The 26,408-nt window shown below is 53.7% G+C and overlaps 1 protein-coding gene across 1 annotated transcript in view; it reads right to left on the bottom strand.

Moving 5' to 3' along the window:
- LOC119094535 (ALK tyrosine kinase receptor) overlaps positions 1–26,408 on the bottom strand; it is a 44,803-nt gene that overhangs the window by 11,504 nt on the left and 6,891 nt on the right. The window contains exons 2-8 of the mRNA XM_037217594.1: positions 23,471–23,530; positions 18,173–18,332; positions 16,123–16,273; positions 7,346–7,555; positions 5,289–5,439; positions 3,781–3,954; positions 1,635–1,765 (exon numbers count right to left, since the gene is read on the bottom strand). Of these exons, the coding sequence (XP_037073489.1) occupies positions 1,635–1,765; positions 3,781–3,954; positions 5,289–5,439; positions 7,346–7,555; positions 16,123–16,273; positions 18,173–18,332; positions 23,471–23,530 (1,037 nt within the window). The remainder of the gene's footprint in view (positions 1–1,634; positions 1,766–3,780; positions 3,955–5,288; positions 5,440–7,345; positions 7,556–16,122; positions 16,274–18,172; positions 18,333–23,470; positions 23,531–26,408) is intronic.

Here is a 26,408-nt window from a genome sequence, read left to right as displayed (position 1 = left end):
CCCCCGGCTCTGCGCCCTGTCTGCGACCCCAAGGAGCCGGCTCAGCTGCCCGGCGCGGCCTTGCCATTTGATGTGTTATGTTAATAGAGGATAATCCTGGCTAAAAATCGGATTACTTGGCTAATGGGAAAAGTCAACAAGTTTTTGGCGGATTGTGTATGCAAAACCTCTGCCAAGGTGGAAATCCTGTACGTTTGCAGTTGCGCAGGGAAAACTTATTAACACTAATACGCAATGATCTTAGTTTGTGTTGTGTAGGAATTCGACGGGCAGGTCCAAATGTGCGGACGGGAGTCGCTTGGAATGGTTGTGATTATCAATGGGAGTCCATGTGTGTTTGTTTAGCGTATGAGTGGCTTGTCGCGCGCGTCGGTGTGTGGGGCATGCGAGAAAACAGTGTTCGACAGGTGCATGGAGTGTGCCAGGAATGATATGGAGGAGGCAGCGTCCCGTCGAAAACATAAGGACGTGCTAGTTTGGTGCTGTCTGTCTGAACCCCTATAAGCAGGACCTCCTTCAGGCGCCTGTTTTGCTGCGTGCTGTTCCAGTGCTCGAGTCGTGGTTTGATACTGCACATGGATGGTGCGTGCTGATCCCATTCACGCTGAAGAAATAGCGTATAACTTGAGGTCAGTACGGTTAGAAAATCGGAACGTGGGCAGGCAAACTCACTGTGAGTGGGCAAAAACAGTGATCGCTTTGCGGCCGCGTCTACTCAATCTGTCCACTGAGTACCAGTATGGCCTGGTATCCAGAGGAAGATGACGATGCCGGATGACGCCTCGGGCCCCGTGTGCGGCCTCCTAATGCGCACGCGTGGCGCACGCGGCGCTGCTTGCATCTATGCGCAAAGCACGAGCCGCCGAGAAATAATTCGGTTTGGAGTGTTGTCATGTTCAGGCAGCATGGGTCCTGCGCTGCCTTATCATCATGTGCAGTGCACGCGACGCTCGCGCAAAATCCGACCCCGCCCCAAGCCCCCTTTTGGAGGTTGCGCTGCGACGCGCGCGCAGCACTGACTGTTCCGTCCGATTTATAGCGGGCCTGGCCCCTTACATATGTCCAGGTTTGGTTGTGATCTTGATATTACATGTTAGTCCTTGTCAATGCACATTCAGTAGGTCCAATAAAACGGAAAAGCTCGGTCTGAGTCATCCGATTTGGTTTCTCCGGTTCTCGTCATCGAGGTTCTCGTCATCGTGGGAGAGGAGTAGGAGGGACTGGCTGCGACAGAGCGCCGAGCGAGATCTTCGAGGCTAGCGTAAGACAGCCGTGCATTCCCGCCAGCTTTTTTGGCGAGTGCGGCACCCGGAAAGGACATTTGATAACTGCGTGCGAAATCAGTGAGACCGCATAGTTATGCAAACTTCGGCAAACATGCAGCAACAATGTTCACACGTCCGTGCAGTGTATTGAGCTGGCGGTCGCTCTGCGACCAGTTGTCTCCCAGGTCCGTGCAGTGTGTTGAGCCATCAATGACATTGAGACCAGGACCAGCACCTGTGCTGAACCTAACACGGGCCACGGACGTCTGCCAAACATATGAGGATGTTCGGAGCGCGTGTCGAACACAGGACAGTAACGGACCGCTGACACGGCCGCCCAGCCGACCCGAGAACGGGACGCCGGCTCACCTTGAAGGCGGGGATGACGTGCACCTGTCCGGGGCCGATGTGGCTGGCCGGCCGCACCACCCGGTGCTGTCCAGTGGTGAAGCTCATCCCGCCGCGGCCGTTCTGGTTCGCCCCGTCCAGAGCGTCGCCCCCTGCGGCGGCGCGGGGCACGGTGAGGCGCGCGGAGAAGCAGCGCCACTGGCGCGGATGTACGAGATTCAACTGTGAGGACTCGGAGCGGAGTGCCTGACGAGACGCTCTGAGGGTACTGAGGTACAGTACCCCGGAGTATGTCCGCCCAAGTGTCGGAAAATAAGCCAGCTATCTAAAGGCTACACTTCGCGGCACAGAAACCATGCTTAATCGTCCCGAGGAAGACGTCAACTTCGGTCATGGACACCAGCTGGGGTTTGACGACGACGGCTGGTGTAGCTAACACCACAACACAGCGCAGGTGGCATCCGCCGCGCCAACACCGGGGCACCAGCCCGACAGCGAGCCACGAGGACGCGTGGTACACACCCACACACCCACACACACAACAGGCCAGCCCACACTAGGTGCCGCCTGCCTTATGGCCGGCTCGGGGCTTGGGCACTGTCGGAAAGCCACCCGGTCCCAACCAACATGCCGTTTGGACGGGCACACCGATGCAAGGCATCGGCATACGAAGCCACGTCTGTTTCCAACTCCCGCGGTGTTTAATAGCGCATCATAACTGCGTGTTGAATGGCGCATCGAATGCATCACTAGTGCTTTCGAGAAATTGTGTAGTGTTGCGTTGCCGTGATGGCTTCCGCGTTTACCCAAGGCAGCGAATCGCCTCTGAATCCCGCTGAGTGTAAGCAATATAAACAAGCGAGAAAGAGCGCAGACTTCGAGACAAAGCACTGGCATGACGCCGATCCCGCACCAACAAAAACCCGGACGCACTGTATGATGGTTATGTGGACTGCGCAATTAAGACTTACTTTAAAAATATCCACACACTGCCGTGCGTGAAAAGATCCGGCTTCTCACAGACAAGACATGCAAAACCTAAGCATTTATAATCTAGCCCACATACGAGTTGTTCTTCAGCTCACCACAATATAAAAAAACAAAATTGGCAGTGTGGAGGGCATTCGGCTGACGCATACACATGCCACCACCTGTTAGCTTCAGGAACATGTTGAATGGCCCCAGTTAGATGTACTCGTGCGGAATGGCTGGGCATCAAAGCCAAGCGAGACATATTTTTAAATAGTAGGGTTCAGGGGAAGTCTATATACCATGCTCAAATTAAAGAATCTTTCGCCATCTTGGCTCAGGTGTCCGCAGCATCCTGTTACTTACTATCCGCGAGGAACGCGTATTCAACACAACAGAGGCTGGAAAGTTTCCCTGCGGACCACAGCTGCCCTCACAGCCGCTCCAAGGCAATGCTATATAAATGAGAGTTTTTCATCTCTTTATGAACACTGGGCCAGACTAGAGAAAAAGTGCAATCATTGCTTTTCTGTCTCCACCTCTTTGCGACATCAGCAGGGCAAATCTGGAGCAGATCGGATCTAGCGCAGACCGAATCTAGACCAGACCGGATATATACCAGACCGGATCTAGACCAGACTGGAGCTTGGGCAGCCGGATCTAGACCAGACCGACGCTGGCGTAGCCGGATCTAGAGCAGGCCAGATCTAGAACAGACCGGATCTAGAGCAGGCCGAAGCACGTCAGTGCCATGGAGCTATGAACTCTGAGCGCTGTCCAGAGGACACTGTATGCCCCGGATGCTGTCCACAGGGTGTTATCTTCACAATATATCCTAATCTGGTGACCCCGCCCAGCCTGACAGAGGCACCAGTCCACGCCGGTTACAATGAAGCCCTTATGGGCACGCGCACACACACACACACACACACACACACACACACACACACACACACACACACACACACACACACACACACACACACACACACACACACACACACACACACACACACACACACACACACACACACACACACACGCACGCACGCACGCACGCACGCACGCACGCACGCACGCACGCACGCACGCACGCACGCACGCACGCACAGCACGCACGCACACACACACACACACACACACACACGGTTACAGTATTGCCGAGCGGTGCCGGCGACCTGCGCAACCACGGACTAACCGGCATATCCGCCGCCGCCTCCGCCGGCCGTGCAGCCGCCGCCGCCGCCGCCGAAGCCGCCGAACGTGCCCCAGTCGGTGGCGTTGCGGCAGGGCGGGCCGCCGATGGCGCCCAGCACCAGAGGCCGGCCGCCGGCCGCCGTCGGCTCCGAGTCGTTCCAACCGCCGCCCGGGCCTGCCGAAAACCAGGTACGGGTCAGGGGGAGGAGGGGGCGGGGGTCAGGCGCTGAAGGCGGCGGCAGACCGGGGCAGCAGAGCCGGCCTGGGGCATGGCGGGTTCGTGGGGTGGAAGGGGTTTTTACACTTGCTCGATTCAAGAGCAATGCAAAGATGCGCGCGATGAACGCCGCGTCAGCTGCGGGTCAGTATTTACGCGGCGCTCTTGCCTAGCGGGGTTCTAATTCCGCGCCGTTGTAATAATCTGCTGCAAATGTCAGCCGAAGCACCGGCTACACTTTGGTATGCGCTGCGGGCGACGGTTAGAAATAGAACTCCCAACAAGCTGTCGCAGGGAATTCCAACTGCCGGCCTCGCCCCAGCGCCGCCGGCGGCCGGCGGCCGCCCTCGTGCCTCAGTCGGACGGTATCGTAAATGGACGAGCTCCGGCCGCCCGCTATCATACCGTTGGCTCTGAGAGCCTATCCATCTGGCAACCGCGCTTAATTATGCATCAGTGCACGCTGCTCTGAACGACTCCATCCATCAGTGCACGCCGCTCTGATCGACTCCATTCACACTGCTCCTGGCACTATTGATGGCCGCGACTCGATGGCGACCGGGAGCTGGAGCGGCCGGGATGGCGAGGACGAGCTGGCCCGGCAGCGGGCGCGGAGCTGGCAGGTGGCAGAGGCAGAGGAGGAGGGCACGGGTAGAGGGCCGAGGCATAGGAAACAAGCCGGGGCGGAGAACACGGACAGAGGCCAGAGGCAGAGACTGGAGGCCGGCAGAGGACAGAGGCAGAGGAAATGGGCAGAGAGTGGAGGGCAGAGGCAGAGGACACGGACAGAGGGCAGAGGGGAGAAGAGGAAGGCACGGGCAGCGGGCGGAGACACAGGAGACGTGCAGACGGCGTAGGAAGAGGACATGGGCAGAGCGCACTGTCGCCAAAGAAGCTGGCGGCAGCGGGAGACGCCCCAAGTCCCGCTGAGTGTCAGGGCGGAGGCTGGGCGTCCACCGGCTCAGGTCGTCCCTCGGCACATCGGGGCCCTTCGTCAGAGCGCGGAGAGAGCTGAATGGCTCCGCTGGGGACCACCGATCAGCACCGTACCTCGGCGGCCGGCGGCCAGCGACGGACGCCTGGGTCTACAGACCCTGCCGCCGCCCGCCACTCACTGGTCATGGGCACTGACCGCCTGTCGTCCACAACTCTGCCCGCCAGCACCAGCCGTCCAGGTCCCATCAACGAGCCTTGACACGTCGCACCGGTTCGGGGAGCCGGCAGCGAGCGCGTGCGCCGCCGCACCCCTCCCCAGCCCGCGTGGTGCCGGCGCGCCGGCCGCGGCCACTGACCGGCTCCGTAAGGCTCTGAGGCGCGCCCGTTGCCGTGGCCGACGGTGTGGTTCTCGCCGCGGCCGTGCGGCGACGCTAAGTCGTTTTTGTTGTTGGAGAGGCCACCGCCGCCAGCCGCCACCACCAGCGGCACCTGCAGCTGGTCCTTCACCTGACAAGAAAGGCCGAGGTCAGGTCAGAAACGGTACCCGTTAGGTGGTGTATACGAGAAGGCCGGGTGCACCACACGGGAAAGCTGATGCTGGTTTTTCACCTGGGGCGGGGGGGGGGGGGAGGGACGGGCGAAGGGTTTCAGCGCAGCGGGTGAGCAGGTCAGGCCCGTCCACAAGTGTTGAAGTCAATGTTGGCCGGTTGAGTTTGACGAAAGGGTTGAGACGACACATTCGTATCACGAATAGCTCCATTGTGCACACTCGTCTTCGTCTGATGTGATAGTGTGTACATCATCCCGAACCAGACGAGCCGATAGTACGAACACTTTTGTGGCCAAACTTGCGACCCAAAACACCTCACCGTAATGCACTGCTTCGCACCGTTGTCGTTACATGGAGAGCCACCTGCTGGGCAGGATTTGAACTGCACGCTTACACAAATAGATCAGACGAGCTCATTTCGAAATATAAGGCCAGGCTCCTTAAGAAGGCCCTCAAGCTCAAATTTCCATCAGGAAACAGCGACTTCTCCGGAGTTTTTCATCGTGCTCACTCCCCATGAATGAGTAAATGGCAAACGGCATTTGCTCTGACCTTTTCACCTGTTTGAAATGTTTCCTCAGTCGACAACTTTGCTTTTCAACAGATGTGATACACTCTTTGGGAGCTCAATGCATTTAAATGAAAACACATTTTATTTTCATTACAATACAATGTAATGTCAAATGATCAAGGCTTCGGCAAATGACGTAATTCCCAATTTCGTCGACAGCGTCGACGCCCGGCAATATAGCGTAAGCCACCTTGCTCAGTGTTTTCAAACATCCATTCCGTAGCTGGTGACCAGCCAGCGCGTTGGAAGCGGCGCCAGTGCTGGATATGGTGGGGAGCTGATCACACCTACAACCGGATTCTTTAGGAATGAAGTTCTCCCAAAATGGATTATTTGTTGCATGCTTTGGGTGACCAGGCTGCACGTCCAAGTGTCATAAGCGATGACAATTTTCCGCGCGCGTTCGCCGCAGAGCAGTGTATGACCAGTTCCAGCAGGCGGCGCCCGTTCGTCAGCCCATAGAAATGGCTAGGCTTCCGAGCATGCTTTGAGCGATTACATTCATTATACTGTTCCTAGAAACATACAGAGCGCAGAGTGCATGCAGAGCAGGACGGCCTAGGTTAGCTTCACTAATGTTATTGCAATTTGCGTTATCCGCAAACGTGTGAGAAATGACGCCAATATTTTGAAACCAGTTCGTCAGACCATGAACAAACCTATGCCTTTGCATTGAACAGTGCCACTAGGGACTATATGTAATATCTACCAACATCTCCTCTCAAACACCCAAATGTGTGACAGTCTGGTGCATGTCGTGACGTACCTGGTGTCGCGCAGCATTCACCTGCCTTTGCAAGCCACGACACATGTACCTACCGTCGCGCCGTGTCCGTGGTTGCGGGGAAATCGCACGCCGCTCAGCGTCGCAGCCAGCATACATCACGCCTCCGACGGCCGAGCCCACGCAATTACCGCCAGCGTGGCGGCAGCATGATTGTCGGCAGCACACATCGCGACCAGCGCCGCCCCACCCGTCCCCGTGCGTCAGCAGCGCCGTCGCACACGTCCCCGTCCGTCATCAGCGCCACCCCACCCGTCCCCGTCCGTCAGCGGCGCCACCCCCACCCGTCCCTGTACGTCAGTAGCACCGTCCCACCCGTCCCCGTGCGTCAGCAGCACCGCCCCACCCGTCCCCGTGCGTCAGCAGCACCGCCCCACCCGTCCCCGTGCGTCAGCAGCGCCGCCCCAGCCGTCCCCCGCCCGTCAGCAGCACCGCCCCACCCGTCCCTGCCCGTCAGCAGCACCGCCCCACCCGTCCCCGCCGCCGGCCGTCAGCGGCGCCGCCCCACCTGGAAGACGAACGTGCCGCCGCCGCCGCCACCGCCGCCACCCTCGAACTGGATCTTCCTGAGACGCTTGAGAAGCTCACTGCTCGTATCGCGGGACGCGCGGTGGCGGCGCGAGCGCCACAGCCCGGTGACCCTGTGCAGGCGCGAGAGCGAGGCGATGGTGCGCGGCACGCCATAGTCGCAGGACTCTCGCGTCGTGCCAGTGGCGTCCTGCCGGCCAGCAGAACGGACGTCAGCGGTGCAGCTCCATGACGTGCATGGGGTGGGGGGGGGGGGGGGGAGGCAGGGGAAAGGCGAAATTTCTAGAAATGCATGTGCTTGTACCACATCTTGTATTTAAGCCTCCAAGATGCTTCGGAGATGGGAACACACACACACACACACACACACACACACACACACACACACACACACACACACACACACACACACACACACACACGCACGCGCACGCACGCACGCACGAACGCACGCACGCACGCACGCACGCACGCACGCACGCACGCACGCACGCACGCACACACACATATATATATATATATATATACACTGATGGATGACTGGAGCCGGGGCACACACGCAGGAGGGAGTCATGGTCTCACATAGTGATCCCCAGCCGTGGTTAACGGCGCACCGGAAGACAGTCACACTTCCGAAGCAAACGTCGCCGGGTCGGTTGTCTCGAAGACATTGCTTGCCCGCACGTGTGCGAAATCAAATGGGCAAATGGCTGAGGGATGCGATAGACAAGTGCTGCTAAACGGAGGTGGGCGGGATACCCAACAGCATACACTTCCGTGCATATCTCCCCCAAATGTTACCGGTTTACGGCGGCATGTTGACTGCTTTCCGATACTACATTCAGCCTCACTGGGAGGATACTTTTTCTCTCCTTCACTTTCAACAATGACCCTTCCCCCTTCTTTCTCTGATTTTTTATAATCCAAGCCGGTCGCATTATCGGGTTATTTGACGGGTCAAAAGGTCAACGAAAAACATTGAAGGGTTTATGCTTCTCTTTATAATTATGCCTTGTCGTTAGACTCTTGTTATGTTATTCACGGGTGTCAATATGTATTCTTCTGGATGGGTCTCTGGTCTCCCCCAATATCCCGTTTACCCCCTCCCCGACGGTGAGTTTGGCCCTACAGCTTTCTAGAGCCAAGGTACAAGCAGGGCAGTACAAATGAGAAGTCAAAATTATACCAATTTTAAGGCAGGTTTCTACTTATTGTTTCACAGGCAAAAGGACAAAGAAAATGAAAACTGCAATGCCACGTTCAGTGGAATGCAGCTGACTTAGGTAGTCAAACTGTAAAAGCTCCGCATTCGCACAGTGTTTACTTGATAATTTTTCGTGCTTTTTTTCTTGCATGATGCATGCTTTCACGCACACCACTTATATGTCTTATAGACTCTGATATCGTTTTGTGCTATTGCCTGAGTGTTTTGACAGATATTCAATGATGTTTAAACATTCACAGACTGCAGCAAGCTGCGTTTATTTGCTACGATACGATGCGGCGTCTTATCGGAAATTGAAAACAAACCGGTCAGATGTTGGCACCTAGAAACGTGAACAAAGTTTTGGCCGGCAACGTTCGAAAGGCCGCTTGAAATGTGCCAACCTCACGTGAATATTTGAGGACACATTTGCGAAAATTTGACGACCGACACTCGCCAACCAAACCGATATCGGCAGTCGTCCACCGATGGTAACCAAAACAGCATTAGCCGTGTCGAACATGCGTAACCCGAGCGCTGTGTTGCAGTCTGCAGCCCGCCTTAAGGCTACCAGCCGGAGGTTTCCGTGGCAGCTTTTAATGGTAACGTACATCAACTTACGCTCTTCACTCCCGAAGCCGTACACGTCCAAAGACGTCTGAAGCCTGATAACATCGACCCTGAGTCCATTACCGAGACATGATTTCGACGATCGACGCCAAACAAAAAATAATAATGCCCAACGGCATCTTCCGCCGAGGCAGGGCGAAGAAAACGTTTTGGAGCAGTGCTGCAGTTTCCCACTCAATTTGTGTGCATCGAACTCCATTACGTAGAGAAAAAGGTGGCTTAAATCGGGAAAAAATATTTTTAGTGTAGTTAAAACTAGGGCTTCCCACTCAGCCCCCTGGCTATTCTGCGAAACTACGCCCCTGCGGTCGAGACTTCACAACCGTGACACGTGACGGATTCGCAACCAGATTACTCCAGCGTCAGGTCTGGAATTCAAGGCTAATTTCCCAAGCAGGAACAAGGCCGAAACCACGATCTGCATCTGTCGGGACCCTTGAGACAATGAAGGGCCCCTGTATCGATCTGGGGACATCGATGCATAACAAGGGTCATGTGTGGCGAGGAGCCCAGAATCGGCCCGAGGCAGCGTTCGGGGGGTGGGGGGCTCGCAGTAGGAGCCTTCGATCAAGTGCCTGGTTGGAAGGTGCGAAGGACTCGGTGCAGGTAACACCAAGGATTCCGTTCTGCAGGGCCGGGCCCTGGAATGCCAATTAGAGAGTCTCTCGAACCGGTTGTGAATACCCTAGGATGACGAGGGCTTCTCTTTTGGTCAGAGACCACCAACAACGAACGGCCTGCTCCATGCCGGTCTGAGCCCCGGGAGCCCATCTCCCAAGCAAGGACAAGGCTGGGATTCGCGATTTGCATTGATCGGGACCCCTGGAACAATGAGGCCCCTGCGTCGGTCAGGGGCCCCCGGTGCCTAACAGAGGGCTCAGAGGGTCAGTAACGGGCTCCGACTCAGCCAGGGCAACATTTGCTTGCTGAACGGGGACAGAGACTGGATCCAGAATGCTGGAGGGCCTCTTATGCTGGTCTGACACCTCTAGCAATGCAATTGGATATAATCATTTGTGATGAGATTCCACAATGAGACAGTAAAAAGTTAGATCCGTGTTTCAGTCAGTGAAGGGCTTCATTGCAACTCTCCACCCCACTTCTGCCAGAGGCCCGTTATGCTGAGCCGGAGTCTCTGTGCCAATTTTTGGACGCTTGCGTCGGTAAGAGATATGTTTTGCGGCAATGAGAGCCCCTGCGTCGATCTAGGCTCAAATTTTCGCGTCAAGGGGCTTACAGAGTCAGGCAGGCGACCAATGTACATGCAGTTTCGCCAGAAAGCTCTATACAGCCCAATGCATACAGCCCCAGTTTCGCCAGGAAGGCAGCCAGTAGGTCCCCGGACTGGGACGGAACGACTCTTGAGCAGCTGAACGGGAAACGTGAGATTCCCCTAGTGCTCTACTAACTGGGCCCCTTGCTCAGAAAAGGCAAGGGATTTCCTTCGCGTTAAATAGGGCGGGTCAAAATTAGGTAAGAAATATGAAAAAATATCAACACAAACGAGGACGTCTATCCACGGATATCACCGAATGCTTTCGGAGCGCCTGAGTCCCCCATAATGCTGACCTTAAGGCAAAGGCAATCCACATTTGAAGACATTGAAACAAGCATCAGATGTGATTAATTCAGCTAACGTTCAAGCGTTTGTACGTTTTTTAGTGAAAAAGAACGTTTTCGGGAAAGGTTGAAAACCATTTTCTGAACTGGTACGTGGAGGAGTGCTTATGTTTGTTTTGCATTGACTGAACTTATCAATGACAATTTTAGAATGTCGAAAGGCTTCATATAAATAGGATGCAATGCCAGACATATTGTGGACACCAATCTTGTGAATACATAAATATATACACCAAACAACCACAAAGCACAAAATGGCCAATTGTGTACATATTTCACTTCTCATTTTGCAAGAGAGGGGTGCAATTGCGCTCCTTCAGCTTCACAAAACAAGCACGCTTATACGAAGCTGATGCAAACAGCTAATCTTCCATACGTCATTGCACATGAGCTTACAAAAGTAGGTTATTAGTGTGATTTATATATCTATCCACTTATCTATCTATCTATCTATCTATCTATCTATCTATCTATCTATCTATCTATCTATCTATCTATCTATCTATCTATTTATCTATCTATCTATCTATATATATATATATATATATATATATATATATATCACCCTGCGTTTCATCCAACAATCTGTAGAGCTGTGTTGGCTGTGGCAGTGGGAAAGCAGCGTGGTGTTGTCCTTGGCCAGTTGTTAAGCCAGGGTTTCGCTCAGGAAAGGCCCAAATCGGGTCACTGAGGCACCCTTTCAGCGAAGTGGGCCCTCGCGTCGTCGTTGCAAGGGCTCTGTTTTGGAATTGGGTATCGCTTGAGGCAAGGGATCCCATTTTTTATGCCTCGGGCCCGTGTTTTTACGTTCTAGAAGCCCTACGGGCTACTGCCAAAAGTGCTAGGTCCTTCTGGGTCCCAGTTGGGCCCGCACAACCTCCGAGGGAGGTGGGCCTCCCCTTTTGAATACGCTGCCGTCCTTGTCATGACGGATCATATACCAACATACCAATAATAACGCGTCGGTGGGAACAGCCCATGGCATGTTGGATCAGGTCATACAGGTGTTATACACAGTGGTTATATTCGGGCGACACAAATCAAATCACAGGAATGTACTCTCGGAACCGCACACGTGCCTGAACACTCCATGCCAATGAAAGCATTGCCTCTGTTTTTGGGTACCATGGCGGATAATTTCGGCTCACTGCAGGTGGTGCAGAGCGCTGCATGTAGCAATATCACTTTCCGGTGAGTGCCTACCTAAGGACACTGCCTGGTCGGTAACGGTCCTTGAGTCAGACATGATTTGCTGCATCGCTTTCTCTCTTGAGCCTCCTGAGATCCTTATATTCCGCTTACTTCGAGGAGAATCACCCCGCCCCCACCCCCCCCCCCCTCGGGGAACGCCTGTTGGAAACATCTGTTCCTGGAACAACAGGCGTTATCGGACGCCTGAACGTGACACGCGCCTGATATGACCTCGACGAAGAGGTCATCACTCGTGACCTTTACAGGGTGCAGTCTTTAATGTTCCAGAAGGTGTACGGATGTTTAATGGCTGGCCCTGGCAGTGGCCATCAACCGCCACCATCCGCGAGAATGCGGCCCCCGCGTTCGCTACAAACTATGTCCCAGACCGCGCCCGTCAGCACACATCACTGGCCTGCGCCCAGAGACAGCCACTGCGACGAGCCGAACACGCCTCCGAAGACAGCCAATAAGGTCATTAGCCCGCCTGACGGGACGTCCGATCCGTTGCCGGCTCAGCATGAGACTTCTCTATGCTATGCGACGGCCTGTCGCCCCTCCCAGATCTGCATCGCAGCCCGGAGAAGCTCGACTAAAGGCGTCGCCTCTGTGAGCCGCAGGCCGGGCAGAGCAGGTCCACATAGCGCAGATGGGGAGCATTCGGAACAAAAGCAAGAGAAAGCAACAAGCTGAGCCGGGCGCCGGCTGGACAGAAGGAACCGGATCGGCTTCACCCGGCCGCTGCCCATCGAGCTGGCCGCGGGCCGTGAGTCCCGGCGAAGGTGGGAGGGGTAAGACGCGGCCATTCCACGGCTGTTCAGTCTCACCGGGCTCAGGCATATCGGCCACACGTGCTTCATGAGCTCGGCGTCGCAATGTCTGAGGAGCATCCGCGCCCTGCCTGACGTCATGGTGCGACGATGGTGCGACATGGTGCGGGTATCCGACGGGCACTCGCAAGACATCAACACAACCACCTCCACCATGAGGGACATCATCAGGGACACCATCAGGGACATTCATCGGAATGGTCGTCACGCCAATATGCGACCTGTGGAAGAGGTCAGACGAGGCTTCCTGGACGACCCCATTGTCGACCCATTACAGTGGGTCACCAGGTTGCCTGGACGCCCTCGTACAGGGGTCACCAGGCTGCATGGACGCCCCACTGCAGTGGGTCACCAGGCTGCCTAGGCGCTCCATTACAGTGGGTCATCAGGCTGCCTGGGCGCCCCATTACAGTGGGTCACCAGGCTGCCTGGGTGCCCTAGTACGGTGGGTCACCAGGCTGCCTGGACACCCTAGTACGGCGGGTCACTACACGGTCCACTGCAACACCCGCACAGTGGGAAGACTGGTGTGAGTATAATGACTCCAAAATCCGGCCCATTTCCACGCGCAGCATCAACAGCTGCGAGCCGTGGGTGCTGCTGTCACGCCCGCTCAGTCACTGACCGGGCGTTGTCCGGAACCGGGACGACAGAACCCAATGGCTTTCGATACGGTGGTCCCACCTCTGGTCCCGCCGGCTGGCCGTCATGAGGGTCTCGGTGGAAGTGGAAGTGGGGATTGCGAATGCTCATTAACCTACGGGCGTAAGGTGATGAAATGGTGATGTATGAATATAACGTCTAACCTTAAGTAATCCTTCTTTCAGAATTATGCGTCTGTGGTACCGTAGTTATTAGGTAGTTGTTAGGTAGTAGACTGGTCTCGGGGCCTCAAACAACGTCACCAAAACATCCATCAAAAACTGAAAATGGGGTTTGGCAGATGGCTATGCTGCTATCGAAGTTGTTGAGTGCATTTGCGAGAAATATTTTGCATATAGATAAGACAGTAATAACATCCCTATTCCTCGTAGAACAACCAGGATTATAGCGAGGTGGATCTTTTCATTCTCCTGGTTATTCCATGATGGCTAAGGCTATTAGTGCTATCTAATCTATGTGCGGCTACCTTCGCTAACACAGTAAATCATTCCGAAGATTATGGGGATGGGAGGTGAGTGTTACTGGCCGGTCAGCCACAGATCGTCGTGGGCTTATGGGCCTCACTGTAAACACATCGCACCGTGTTATACGACACAGTGAAAGAAAACGCAAAGGCCGCAAGTGATGTTTGATAACGTCGTAGACGCCCAGACAAGAACGCACTGAAGCTGCCGGCATGCGATGATTACATCCCGCTTCAACAACGCTGACGTTCTGACTGGTAGGATAAATCCTTCACATCCGTCTAGTTTATGCCTTCCCCTCGCACAGTTTCCCGCCAGACGGTTTTCTGCACGGACGCTCGAGTTCCAAGCCATTTAGACTCAGTTGGAGACTCCCGCACACAACACCAGGTCCGAGAAACCCGATACACCAAGCCACCCAGATTTAGATTGGAACGCCTCCGCACGTACTGCGGGTCGGAGACAAGCCTCGGAATACGCTGCCAAGTAAAATGTAACCAGGACATCACAGCTGTAGTTTCTTAGACGTAATCCGATCCAGTGAAATAGTCTGCTCAGTTCAGCAACCGATCTGGCACGATCCTTCAGGAGAGCAACACTTCCAAACATAATGCACATAAATCCGTAACATTTCCGCTCTATTCGACCTGGAGTGTCGCATCTAGGCAAGTCCCCGGTTATAAAACTTACATGAAAGTCTTCAAACTATTCCAGTCCACTTGCATTCTGATCTGCCTTTGTGCAACTTTCTGGTCTAGTCCAATCCAAAGCGTAATCCTAATTGCATCGTCTCAGTCATACTAAGCTCTACGTAACATATTATTGTAATTTAATCACAGGCGTATTCCACCGGGCTGGGAACCTACCACCGTCTGCAGACTGTCTCAGTGTAATCGTCGGCTCGCCGAAGCTATGCCTAGAGCCAAGATTCCGCTCGGATATCATCCGCTCGGATGATTCCGCTCGGATTCCGCTCGGATAATTCCGCTCGGATATCATCCCAGCCGCACGTTGTAGCGCAATTTCGGCCAGTGGAATGCAATGTGCCATTGCCCCAAGGTTCCTCCAACAACGTGGGCATAAATTACTGCCGCGCAGACCAGAACGCTGGTCGTATCCGATGAGCCCTCGAAATGCGACGCCGGCGTCCATAGTTTACTGTAGAGTGATTCACCGGTCCGGCTCAACCACGGCCCCGCCCCCGATATTGGCTTGGATGACATCGCTTCCAGAAATCCAGCTGAAGAGCTCGCCGGGGTTGGCAGGCGATCATGACGCTGTAACTCCACCAAGGAATTTGAGATTGACACTTCAACAAGCACACATATACACATATATGTATGTTTGTGCATATGTATGTCTGTAAGAACTAAAAGCTTGATGGCAGGGACAGCATTTGCTATCAATTATGTAATCGTTAACATTTCGATACAATGCGTATCATTATCAGGACAAGAGCAAAATGGTAAAAAATACGGTGAATGAATGAATGAATGAATGAAAGATAAGTGAATCTAGCCGACATCACTCAATGTGGTAACGGACACAGTTAACGTATTTAATCAAGACCTCTCTTTGCAAAAATAAGACAGCTTGAAAAACACAAGAATCACACGACAGAATGCCTTTTTGACGCCGTATGAAAATGGCTATGTAAGATAGACGTGTAAACGGAATGATTACGAAATGGGTTCCCCGGCTTCCCGGGTCTCTTTCACACAACCTGTATTTGGGCTCGTACAATTTTGACCTTAAATCAGTGCAGAAAACAACTATCGTATTTATTAAATACCAGTTTAAGGAACTTCATGTCACCACATCATCCCAACACAAACCAGCAGAAGCCTGCAAAGCATTCATATCCGCCGTAGCATCGTTAGGAAATTTCAATAAGCCAAAGGATAAGGTACTCTGCTCACATTCAAGAGCGGGACATGAGCACGCTGGAACGAAATTGGGTGAATTTAAGCCAAAGCTGCCATCGTTTGAGCTGTAGACGTCGGCCAGCATCCTTGACCTAGCTCACGCTGTTGAGCATGAAGCTGGCAAACCTCACTTAAAGAATGAATGGTTGGTAAGTCACATCATTAACGCTGTACCAACAGGCCGTTAAACAGCCAGCGCAGACCAATGCCACACGCAGGGTGTCCATTACCTTGTGGCAGGCGGTGGTGCCCTCCTGGCCCACGACCATGAATATCTCCTCGCCCTTGTTGAGGTGCACCACGGAGACGGCCGTGGAGGCCTTGCTGACCTGGCTGAAGGACTCGAAGCCCTTGCCGCCGCTGGCGCCGCTCGCCACCAGGCTGCGCGGCACACGACACGGCACGATGTGAGGAGAGGCCACGGGCTCGGCCACTCACACACACAGTCCGCTCCGTCAGATCACCCCGGACATTCATACACACAGTCCGCTCCGTCAGATCACCCCGGCCACCCACACACACAGTCCGCTCCGTCAGATCACCCCCGGACATTCATACACAGTCCGCATCGTTAGATCACCTCGGCCGCTCACACACACACACACACAGTCCGCTCCGTCAGATCACCCCGGCCACCCACACACACAGTCCGCTCCGTCAGATCACCCCGGACATTCATACACAGTCCGCATCGTTAGATCACCTCGGCCGCTCACACACACACACACACAGTCCGCTCCGTCAGATCACCCCGGCCACCCACACACACAGTCCGCTCCGTCAGATCACCCCGGACATTCATACACAGTCCGCATCGTTAGATCACCTCGGCCGCTCACACACACACACACACAGTCCGCTCCGTCAGATCACCCCGACCACTCACACACACAGTCCGCTCCGTCAGATCACCCCGGACATTCATACACCAGTCCGCATCGTTAGATCACCTCGGCCGCTCACACACACACACACACAGTCCGCTCCGTCAGATCACCCCGGCCACTCACACACACAGTCCGCTCCGTCAGATCACCCCGACCACTCACACACACAGTCCGCTCCGTCAGATCACCCCGGCCACCCACACACACAGTCCGCTCCGTCAGATCACCCCGGACATTCATACACAGTCCGCATCGTTAGATCACCTCGGCCGCTCACACACCCACACACACAGTCCGCTCCGTCAGATCACCCCGGCCACTCACACACACAGTCCGCTCCGTCAGATCACCCCGACCACTCACACACACACAGTCCGCTCCGTCAGATCACCCCGGACATTCATACACAGTCCGCATCGTTAGATCACCTCGGCCGCTCACACACCACACACACCACAGTCCGCTCCGTCAGATCACCCCGGCCACTCACACACACAGTCCGCTCCGTCAGATCACCCCGGCCACTCATACACGCAGTCCACTCCGTTAGATCGCCCCGGCCACTCATACACGCAGTCCACTCCGTTAGATCGCCCCGGCCACTCATACACGCAGTCCACTCCGTTAGATCGCCCCGGCCACTCATACACGCAGTCCACTCCGTTAGATCGCCCCGGCCACTCATACACACACCCAGTCTGCTCCGCCAGATGACCTCGGCCGCTCACACATACAACCCGCTTCGTTAGATGACCACCAGATATGCAAATACCTGTGACATTCACAAATTTCACATTTCAAAAGCAAAATTACGGTGCAGTTCACATTTACGCGACTATGTTGGCGTATACCGTGGAATCTGAGCCTTTCGAGGATTGAATGTACAGGTAACGAATTCAGCATACAGTCCAGTCAATCAGTCTTGAATATAGTCTGTCAGGATTGAGGCTTTTTAGTTACCCCGATGCCTTGTATTCATTTAAATCTGTTATGTTAAGTATTTGCTGAAGCAAGCCATAGTGGTTAATCTAGGTCCTTATACTCATCAGTGCAGTTTAATAAAAGGATCGAACCCAGCACATACTGCCACGACATCAACCACCTCCTGTCTGATTAGTTTCGCCTCGCAAATATCTCAATCCAATTCAATTCTAATAAAAAAACACTTTGAGAACTTCCCGCCGACCAAGTCCAGTCATCTAAATGCATTCCCCTTGCGTTGCCACCTGCCCAACCTCGTCTTTGCAGCGGCTTCTGGTCACCTTCCCGGTCCCCTGCTCCGAACTCCCCTGGACTCCCGCTCTCCTGACCCCCGGCCCGCCCTCCCCACCCTTCCCCGCCCGCCGTGCCCGTCCTCCGGTCCCTGCCGGCGGGCCGGCTGCCGTCCACTCACGAGTAGACGCCGGTTGCTGGCACGCGCCACCGCTGCACTCCCTTGTAGTGCCGGTAATCGAGCACCTGCACCTGGACACTGCTGTTCCGGTAGGCGAGATCGCAGGTGCGCTGCTGCGGCCCCAGATGACCCGTCGTCCGGCACGTGCCAAAGGTCAACACTGAAACACCGGCACCGAGGCTCGACGGCGCCCGGCACACCGGCCGGCCAAGCAGCCAGCGGCCAGTTATAGCTGCAGATTGCATGTTTTGGGCCCCTCCACGATTGCGGATATTGTTCTTTTGTCAAGGGCGAACAGATGCGACGTTATTTTCTAAGCGGTAGTTAGCCAATGCTTTGCTGTAACTCACGTGCACGGGACTCACGTGAAAGGTGACTGTTGTAACGTCGTTTTGATCAAAACGTGCGACTGATTGCAAATCTTGCAGAAAAACCAACGTTGCAAAACTTGAGCCACATAGGAGTTTTTTTCCTGTATGTCCCGCATTGTGATCGCAGATACTTAGAGGCCCGCAAGTATTTATAATGACACACCAAGTATGAAGCAATTGCAAGTACAAGTACACCAAGATTTTAGGCCAAACTAATCAGTATATCTGTGAGCCGTTTGCATTCAAAAGAAGTTAATCTACAGAAGTCCTGCTTTTTGGTTGATTAGTTACGCAGACCTTGATGCATCTCCTCACGATTCATGCTATTTTTCTTGTGGTTACTTATTCTCCCCTCGCAATGTAATACCTCCGCGAGGTGTTGGCTTTAAGGCTGACGCTGTGCAAGTGCAGGAAATCATAGCGCCACTCAAAAATTACCCCTAAAAACAACACTGAAAAACATGCTAAAAAGCCCGAACCCTTCACATGACACATGACGTCATACATGCACTGCCTGCATGACGTCATACATGTACTGCCTGCATCAATGCAAATGTCGGCAGATACGGACCGGCGCATACGGCGCGCGCCGCTTACCGTTCGCGTTCGGCTCTGGGACGGACGGCTTCGAAATAACTGAAACATTCCAGAAGCACTTGTCATCGACCGCCAGGGGCACAGCCCCTATTAACTCAAATCTGAGTGCGATGTCCAAAACAAACCAGCACATACCAACATTTTTTACACGGATATGCACCTGAGCACACTGATCACAGCAGCGCCGCTTCAGGTTGGGTCGCTGATTCTGGTCTCAACCATGGCCTTCAGTATTGCGTCGCATTTCCAAACGCTCCGGCGAAATCTGTCGCTTTGCATTCCATCCATAGGTGTCCATTCCCTCAATAAAAATCCTAACCGAATCAGACTTTTAGTGGAGCGGAAGACCAATAAAAATACTTTTGATATAGACCATGTGGATTTTTGTTGAAAAAGTAGAGATACATTCGTTTGTCAGTTGCTTATGTGTAGGCATCACAGATACGCAACCAGTTGAGCGCTTAAATATCACTTCTTCAAATTTAACGTCACGGTAGAAATGCTGGTTTTTTAGAAATAGGAACGCTTCCTCCCATCCCTGCACAATGGGTTCAGCACACCTTTCCTTTCTGTCACGCGTAAAAACGTTCCACGAAACAGAAGCGGTGTATCACGAGGGAAGAGGAAGCAGCACCCTGCACCCCCGAAGAAAATTCAGCATTAACCCTATATTAATCGCAACTATAAAATTTCTCCTGAATTTATCTTATGCTCAGTTCTAATTTGGGGTTGCAATAAAGGGAACGACACGGGCCAATTTTGCCGCTGCCTTAATTTTAAAGAGGTTCCACCCCCGCCGGAAAACAATAATGCGAAACGACAAAAAGGCAGAAGTGTGTGGCATTCCTTTCACAAAAAACATACCCAATGCTACGCAGATGTTATCAAGAAGCATCTTTACATCAGCCACAGACTTCACACCCAACAAACAGCAGAGTTTGCTTGCAGCGCTAGGCAAACGCACGATTTTGCCGATTCAATGTTCCAAAAGGAACGAAGACAAAAGACCTGGCGTTGCCTGTGGCTGCCTGGGAACACAATATCACGCCAGTTAGAACCACAGAACAAGCTCGTGAATCGCAACATTTTTTTCCTGGGCATGGAGCATCACGTTGCCCGTGTCCGTTTCTCACGATCCGTCCCAAGCTACTTCCCCCCCCCCCCCCCTAAACCGAGCCGAGGCGGCGACTGCAAGGGCCCACGATGGAGCAGCAGGTGCGTCAATGACCCTGAATGCAAGCTGAATAAATTAACACCCCTCAGCGCACTGCCAGTTTTTGTGCTCAGCGAGAGGCTCATCAGCACATGGAATGGTCATGTGAAGTACTCGTAAGCACGTGCATTCGCGTGCTTAAACACTCAATTCTCAGCGCTTTATTGTTGCAAATAACTCAACACAGTAGCTCGCTTTCTGCTTCCTTGACACATTATACATTGTTTTCTGGGCATGAACATATGTTTCATTGCGCCTTTTTTGAAAAGGGACATGAAATAATTCACGTTCACCGAACACTGGCTTGATAAGCGACACAAGATGACGAAACACCCGTCCATCCGTAGCCTTGCTCGGTAAGGAAAATATTCAGCAGCTTGGAAAACGCTACGAAGTATATACATGAGCCTCAAGCTATTTAAGCCCGCTCATGCCGTGTCGAAGTGGACTCCACGCGTTCGTATGTGGGCACCACATCCACGAGCCTCTAACAAGACCCAGCCTGTCCCGGCGGCAGCACGCAGCGGAGCGAGTAGGGTTTGCCGCTGCGGCGCGTGCCCCCACCGTGGCTGCGCCGTGTCCCCCCCCCCCCCCCCCGCCGCCGCTGCGCCGCGTCCCCCGCCGCCGCCGCCGCTGCACCGCGTGCCCCGCCGCCGCTGCGCCATGTCCACCCGCCACCGCTGCGCCGCGTGCCCCGCCGCTGCTGCGCCGTGTCCCCCGCCGCCGCTGCACCCTGTCCCCCGTCGCCGCCGCACCGTGTCCCCGTCGCCGCTGCGCCGTGTCCCCCGCCGCCGCTACGCCGCGTGCCCCCGTCGCCGCCGCACCGTGTCCCCCGTCGCCGCTGCGCCGTGTCCCCCGTCGCCGCCGCACCGTGTCCCCCGCCGCCGCTGCACCCTGCCCCCGTCGCCGCCGCACCGTGTCCCCCGTCGCAGCTGCGCCGTGTCCCCCGCCGCCGCTACGCCGCGTGCCCCGCCGCCGCTGCGATGTCTGCCCCGCCGCCACTGCACCGTGTCCGCCGCCGCCGCCGGGCCGTCACCATGCATTAGCGGCATCCGCTTGGAAGCGCTTCACGTCTGACGGAAATTTCCGCAACGAGATAACAGACTGCTTCCGCAGGCGCCGCCGGCAGCTCTGCTGACCTGACGCAAGAGGGCCACGCCGCGCCGGGGGCAGGCGGGCGGAGGGGACGCCGGGGAGGGGAGACCGACCGGGTCACGCACGCTAGGTGGGCGGGGCAGTGCGCTGGCTGGCGCGGAAGAGGGATCTCAGCACCGCGGCTAGAGCGTGCATGGCTACATTCGCCACTTTGTAAACGTTGGTAAATGGTCATGTTGAAGTGCTTCAACGTTTGGATACTTCAGCTTCAACATTTACTGAGACTCCTCCTTGTTAGATATTTCATAACAACAGTTTAAGAACTAGGTTGGCGTACTACCTTGGTTGGTGGCCCGTAATCAGATGATCTGTCCACTGGCGGCTGACGACTGACGGTGATCACGACAAATCTGCATACGGCCATGCTTTTACCCCCGCGTGCTGCTCCCCACAGTCCCAAGCGACCCGGCGTGCATTGCCCCGGGGCTCACTCACGGCTTCTGCCCCAGCGGCCATAGCTCAGCTCGGCTGTCAGCCTCGGTGCCGAATCATGACAAACGTCGGCCTAATCGGGCCGGACAGCGGCGGCAGAACGACGCGATCTGGACGACGGTGCTGGCCAATGGACGACGGGGGCGGGCCGGCCGGGAGGTAGCCAGCGGCCCCCGTAGCCGGCGCCGCGAGAACACGAGATCAGGGCGGGGTGGGCCGACTGGGAGCTAGGCCGCGGCCCCCGTAACCGTGGTAAGGCCGCGGCCCCCGGCACCGCGAGGACACAAGATCAGGTCAGGGGCTGGCCCGCTGGGGAGTAGAGCGTGGCCCCGTAGCCGAGGTAAGGCCGCGGCCCCCGGCACCGCGAGGACACAAGATCAGGTCAGGGGCTGGCCCGCTGGGGGGTAGAGCGTGGCCCCCGTAACCTAGATAAGGCCGCGGCCCCCGACGCCGCGAGGACGCGAGATTCAGGGCTGCGTTGGCCGCCAGAGGTGGGCGACGACACGCGCTGTAGCCGAGTGGCAGCTGGGCCCGGAGAGCGGACGCCTAAGCAGGAGCGGTGTGAATGCTGTTGGGTGAGAAAGGGATGATGGAACTGGGAGAAAACATGGCGTTCCGCGTGTGAATTTTGGTCATGCTCACAGTCGCACAAATTTGTCCGCTTGGAGACATGCATGAACGTTTGGCAACCGAGCGGCCAACACAACAGGAGGAAAGACTTTTTTATTTCACTTAATTGTTATATTTAATCAGTTATTATTTATATATATATATATATATATATATATATATCATTTATATTATAAATGTATAAATAAGTATTATATATACACATTTTATATATATTTTAATACAATTTAATTTAATAACTTATATTTCATCTTTTATTAATTTAATTAATTAACTGAACAATGAAAATTGCGCACGATCGTAAAGAACAAGGGATACGTCTCCCAATATGGCGGAGCCTCCCACACGCCGCGTGCCTTAGCGACGGGACACGATGTACCACTGGCAGCGGCCTGCTGACGCTGATGGACATTCAACAATTTACATCAGGCGTTCCCAACCTCGGGGGGGGGGGAATACTCACACGCCCCCTCACGTAATAATGACGGAATAATACGAGTGTCTCAGAGAAGATTGCCATGCAACCAAATTATGACTGGGTCCGGAGGAATTACCGTACAGCTAGCGTAACAGATCGGCGCTAATACCTTTTCCACATGCTCTGAGCCGGATCTTTGTTGTCTGTTACAATGGTCGAAAAGTAGGGTAGTGTTTCCGCTGACATTGTGTCTAGGCATTGTGTGTGTCCACGCTCGAGCGAGATACTGAGAATCCAATTATATGCTTTGATTTGCGTCGCTAAGATATAGTCAAATACAAACTCCAGTCATCATCACATAGGTCCACTCCAGGGGAGTGGACCTAAAAAGGTTGGCAAACACTTTTTTACATCAAGCGGGGTACGATGTCAATTAGCGTTTCACTTGACATTTCCTACAAAAACAGCACAGCGGCACCTACCCCAAGTTTCCGGTCGCTTGAGGTCGACGTTGTAGCCTTGCCGGAACTCCTCCGGCACACCTGCCAGACGGATGACGTCAGACGCTGCCGTTGAGACAGCCTGTCCACGCCGCTGCCTCAGAATTTTACCCGTGCACACTGGCTTGTCACTGGATGGCAGTCCCTCACGTCAACAACACTTAACTGTTGTACGTTAAAACATTCTGTTAAGAGACACAAGGTAGAAACCGGCTTTCACCCCCCCCCCCCTGATTCTTCAGAGGATCATCTGACTTTACCTCCGGTACAATTCTGGTTTCGTCACACTCTTTCATAAGGCCGCCCCAACGCATGGTTGGCATCTCCGTCACTAGAGCTCGAGCCGCAAGCATCAAGTCAGCGAGGCAGAGAGAACCCAGTGCCGGAATCCACAGAAACCCACCGAGGCCGAAACACTCGAGACTGAGCGAAATGTCGTCGATGGCCAATCGTTCCCTGGTTTCCGAAGCTCCTTACGCCGTGGAATTCTAGTTGGTAGCTGAGGACGGCATGATGGAGTACATTAGCGTCACGATATTCCTGCGTTGTGATAGTGGAAGCGATTCATCGTCGTCACGAGGCAAACACGGTACCCTTTGACAGAGCTCAGTGTAAGCCGGCCATAACCGAGATCAACATGACAAACGTCGAGGCGTTTTGGCAATCGCGGTCACCTGAGGGGATGACACCTATCTCCTGCCATGCCCAGACCCGACGGTCGAATCCCAAACAAATCAAGTGGCAATCCCCACCCCGGTGTATGTCACCAAGAAGTTCGTACGTTAGTATCTGTCATGTTGATCGTAATTTTACATATCGCGCAAGATGCCTGACAAATCAACCAGAACTCTGAGTGGTTTGAGAGTCCTCAGTGACGCAATGATTTTGGCGACTGAAACCACACTAAAGAGCGCATTCATGCATGCCAGAGGTCAGAATCACACCAAATTGTTGCTTAAGGTCACGATAGGTCGGACCGGGATGAAGCCAAACCGCTAATCATACGTTATGCTATGCCCTTTCGACTCACGTTATCTGGACCAGTCACGGGCTCGTCACGGGCAGTCACGGAATGTCTTAGTTATGCCGATCAGTTCGTCCCAGCATCAATGGCACACGTGTCATGACATTTTCATCGCCTCACAAACGTCTGTTAGTGACCTGATATCAGCTCGCATTGCATGGCTTACCCCGACTGGCACACAATCAAAACAATCGATGAATTATGTTACAACGAGAAAAACCCCGACTGACTGCCCGTAGAAATGAAAAAATCACGGGAACCTTCGGTGATGGTGTCCAACTCCGTGAAGTGACCGCGCACTAACTTCTACATAATGTACACGCTGATCACCCGACGGGAAGCTTAAATGTGCTTCCACCTTCTTGAACGGTTAGGCAGTTGTTCAAGAAGCTCGGAGGAGAGTTCCCCCCCCCCTGCCCCCCCCCCCCCGTGGTAAGTTGACCCTGGCGTAACCCAGTGAAGGAGCGCGTGCCAACCGTACGTTTTGCTCAAAACTCTCATCGATAGCGACCATAATGTCGCGATTGAAAGCACCTATCGTTTGCATGCAAATTCTTTATCATAATGTATTACGATATGCTTTAAGAATTAGTGTGTAATGGTTTGTCTGTTGTGGAGTAATTATAAAAGCCATATTTATTAAGCCCGCGGCGTATTTGAAGCCCCGCACACGAAACAAAACCTACATAGAAAGCGCATAGATAAACGCGAGGATAGTAGAGCGGTCGTGGAGGCATGGTCCATGGAATGCATTAAATATTAGAGGCCTTCCACACCGCCAATGACTCCGAATGGTGCATGATATAATCAAATAAAATTGGAAAACTTGAGCCGCTTTTAACTAAACGAACGCTTGGCAGCAAGAATTAGCTGGGAAACGGACATGGAGGGCACACTGCATCATACCTGTTTTATGCATGTTCAGAATATACGTAATTGGATTTGAGCTTGCTTATTGGACTTTTGCAGCGACCGCTATTAACGTGTACACCGCTCCTGGCTCATCTGAAAAACGTTTAAAAAGAACGCAAAATCGAGTAGGATGGCCAAAGAGAACCAATGGGCGGGGAGAGGAAGGACAAATGGATCATGGGTCTCTATTACGGTGAAACCCAGACTTAGCCCCCGATGTGCTTTATGCTCGTGTAATTGCACTTTGCTCGATATGCTTGTGTAATTTGCAATATGTTCGAAAGCTGTCCCTCAAAATTCCATGCTTTAACCGCCTGTAAGAAAGACACACGGCTTTCACGATTCTAGAAATCGGGAGTAAGAGCTGTCCAACACAGGAAAACGCATCCAAAAAGCGAGCGAAGGTGATACAAAATAAAGCCTATTAACCTGAATTATAAGTACCGTTTTTCACCGAAATCTGATGAAAAACAAACTCAGACGTAAGCCTCCAACAATATCAAGGATGCCTACTTTTGGACGATACCGCATACCGCACACATACCGCACACAAACATACTTTAAGTTCACTGTACCGTGCCTAGCGTCCGCTATTCTTTACGTATGTTGTAAGGCGCTTTCGTGACGTTTAAACTACCGTTGCACATGACGTTCAATCACCTCCTAATTTGTACCCAGAGGTGTCATTTCACATTGTTTAGTGGGCGCCTGGCCCCAAAATGCTGATTTAATGCCCCAATGTTGGTTTGGGCTCCCAATATATGTTCCTGGAGCATAACAACAATTTAAGAAAAAGCTAATCATCACACAAAGGCTACATTCTGTGGTCTTTGTTGTCTTGCCAAGAACACCAAGCAAGCAAAAGATCATTTGATGGATGATACAAAAGGTAAAACAAACAAAAACTCACTTGTCAATGAGTAAGCTGAATGAACTGAGAAACAGACATTTCGGAGAGACCATGCTGACTGCCCCCCCCCCCCC

Source organism: Pollicipes pollicipes, unplaced genomic scaffold, assembly GCF_011947565.3.
Source record: "Pollicipes pollicipes isolate AB1234 unplaced genomic scaffold, Ppol_2.1 Scaffold_4002;HRSCAF=4701_pilon_pilon_pilon, whole genome shotgun sequence".
In the NCBI taxonomy this organism is placed as follows: domain Eukaryota; kingdom Metazoa; phylum Arthropoda; class Thecostraca; order Pollicipedomorpha; family Pollicipedidae; genus Pollicipes; species Pollicipes pollicipes.
The sequence above is the reverse complement of the archived record's forward strand: the minus strand, read 5'-3'. Positions and strand labels throughout refer to the sequence as shown.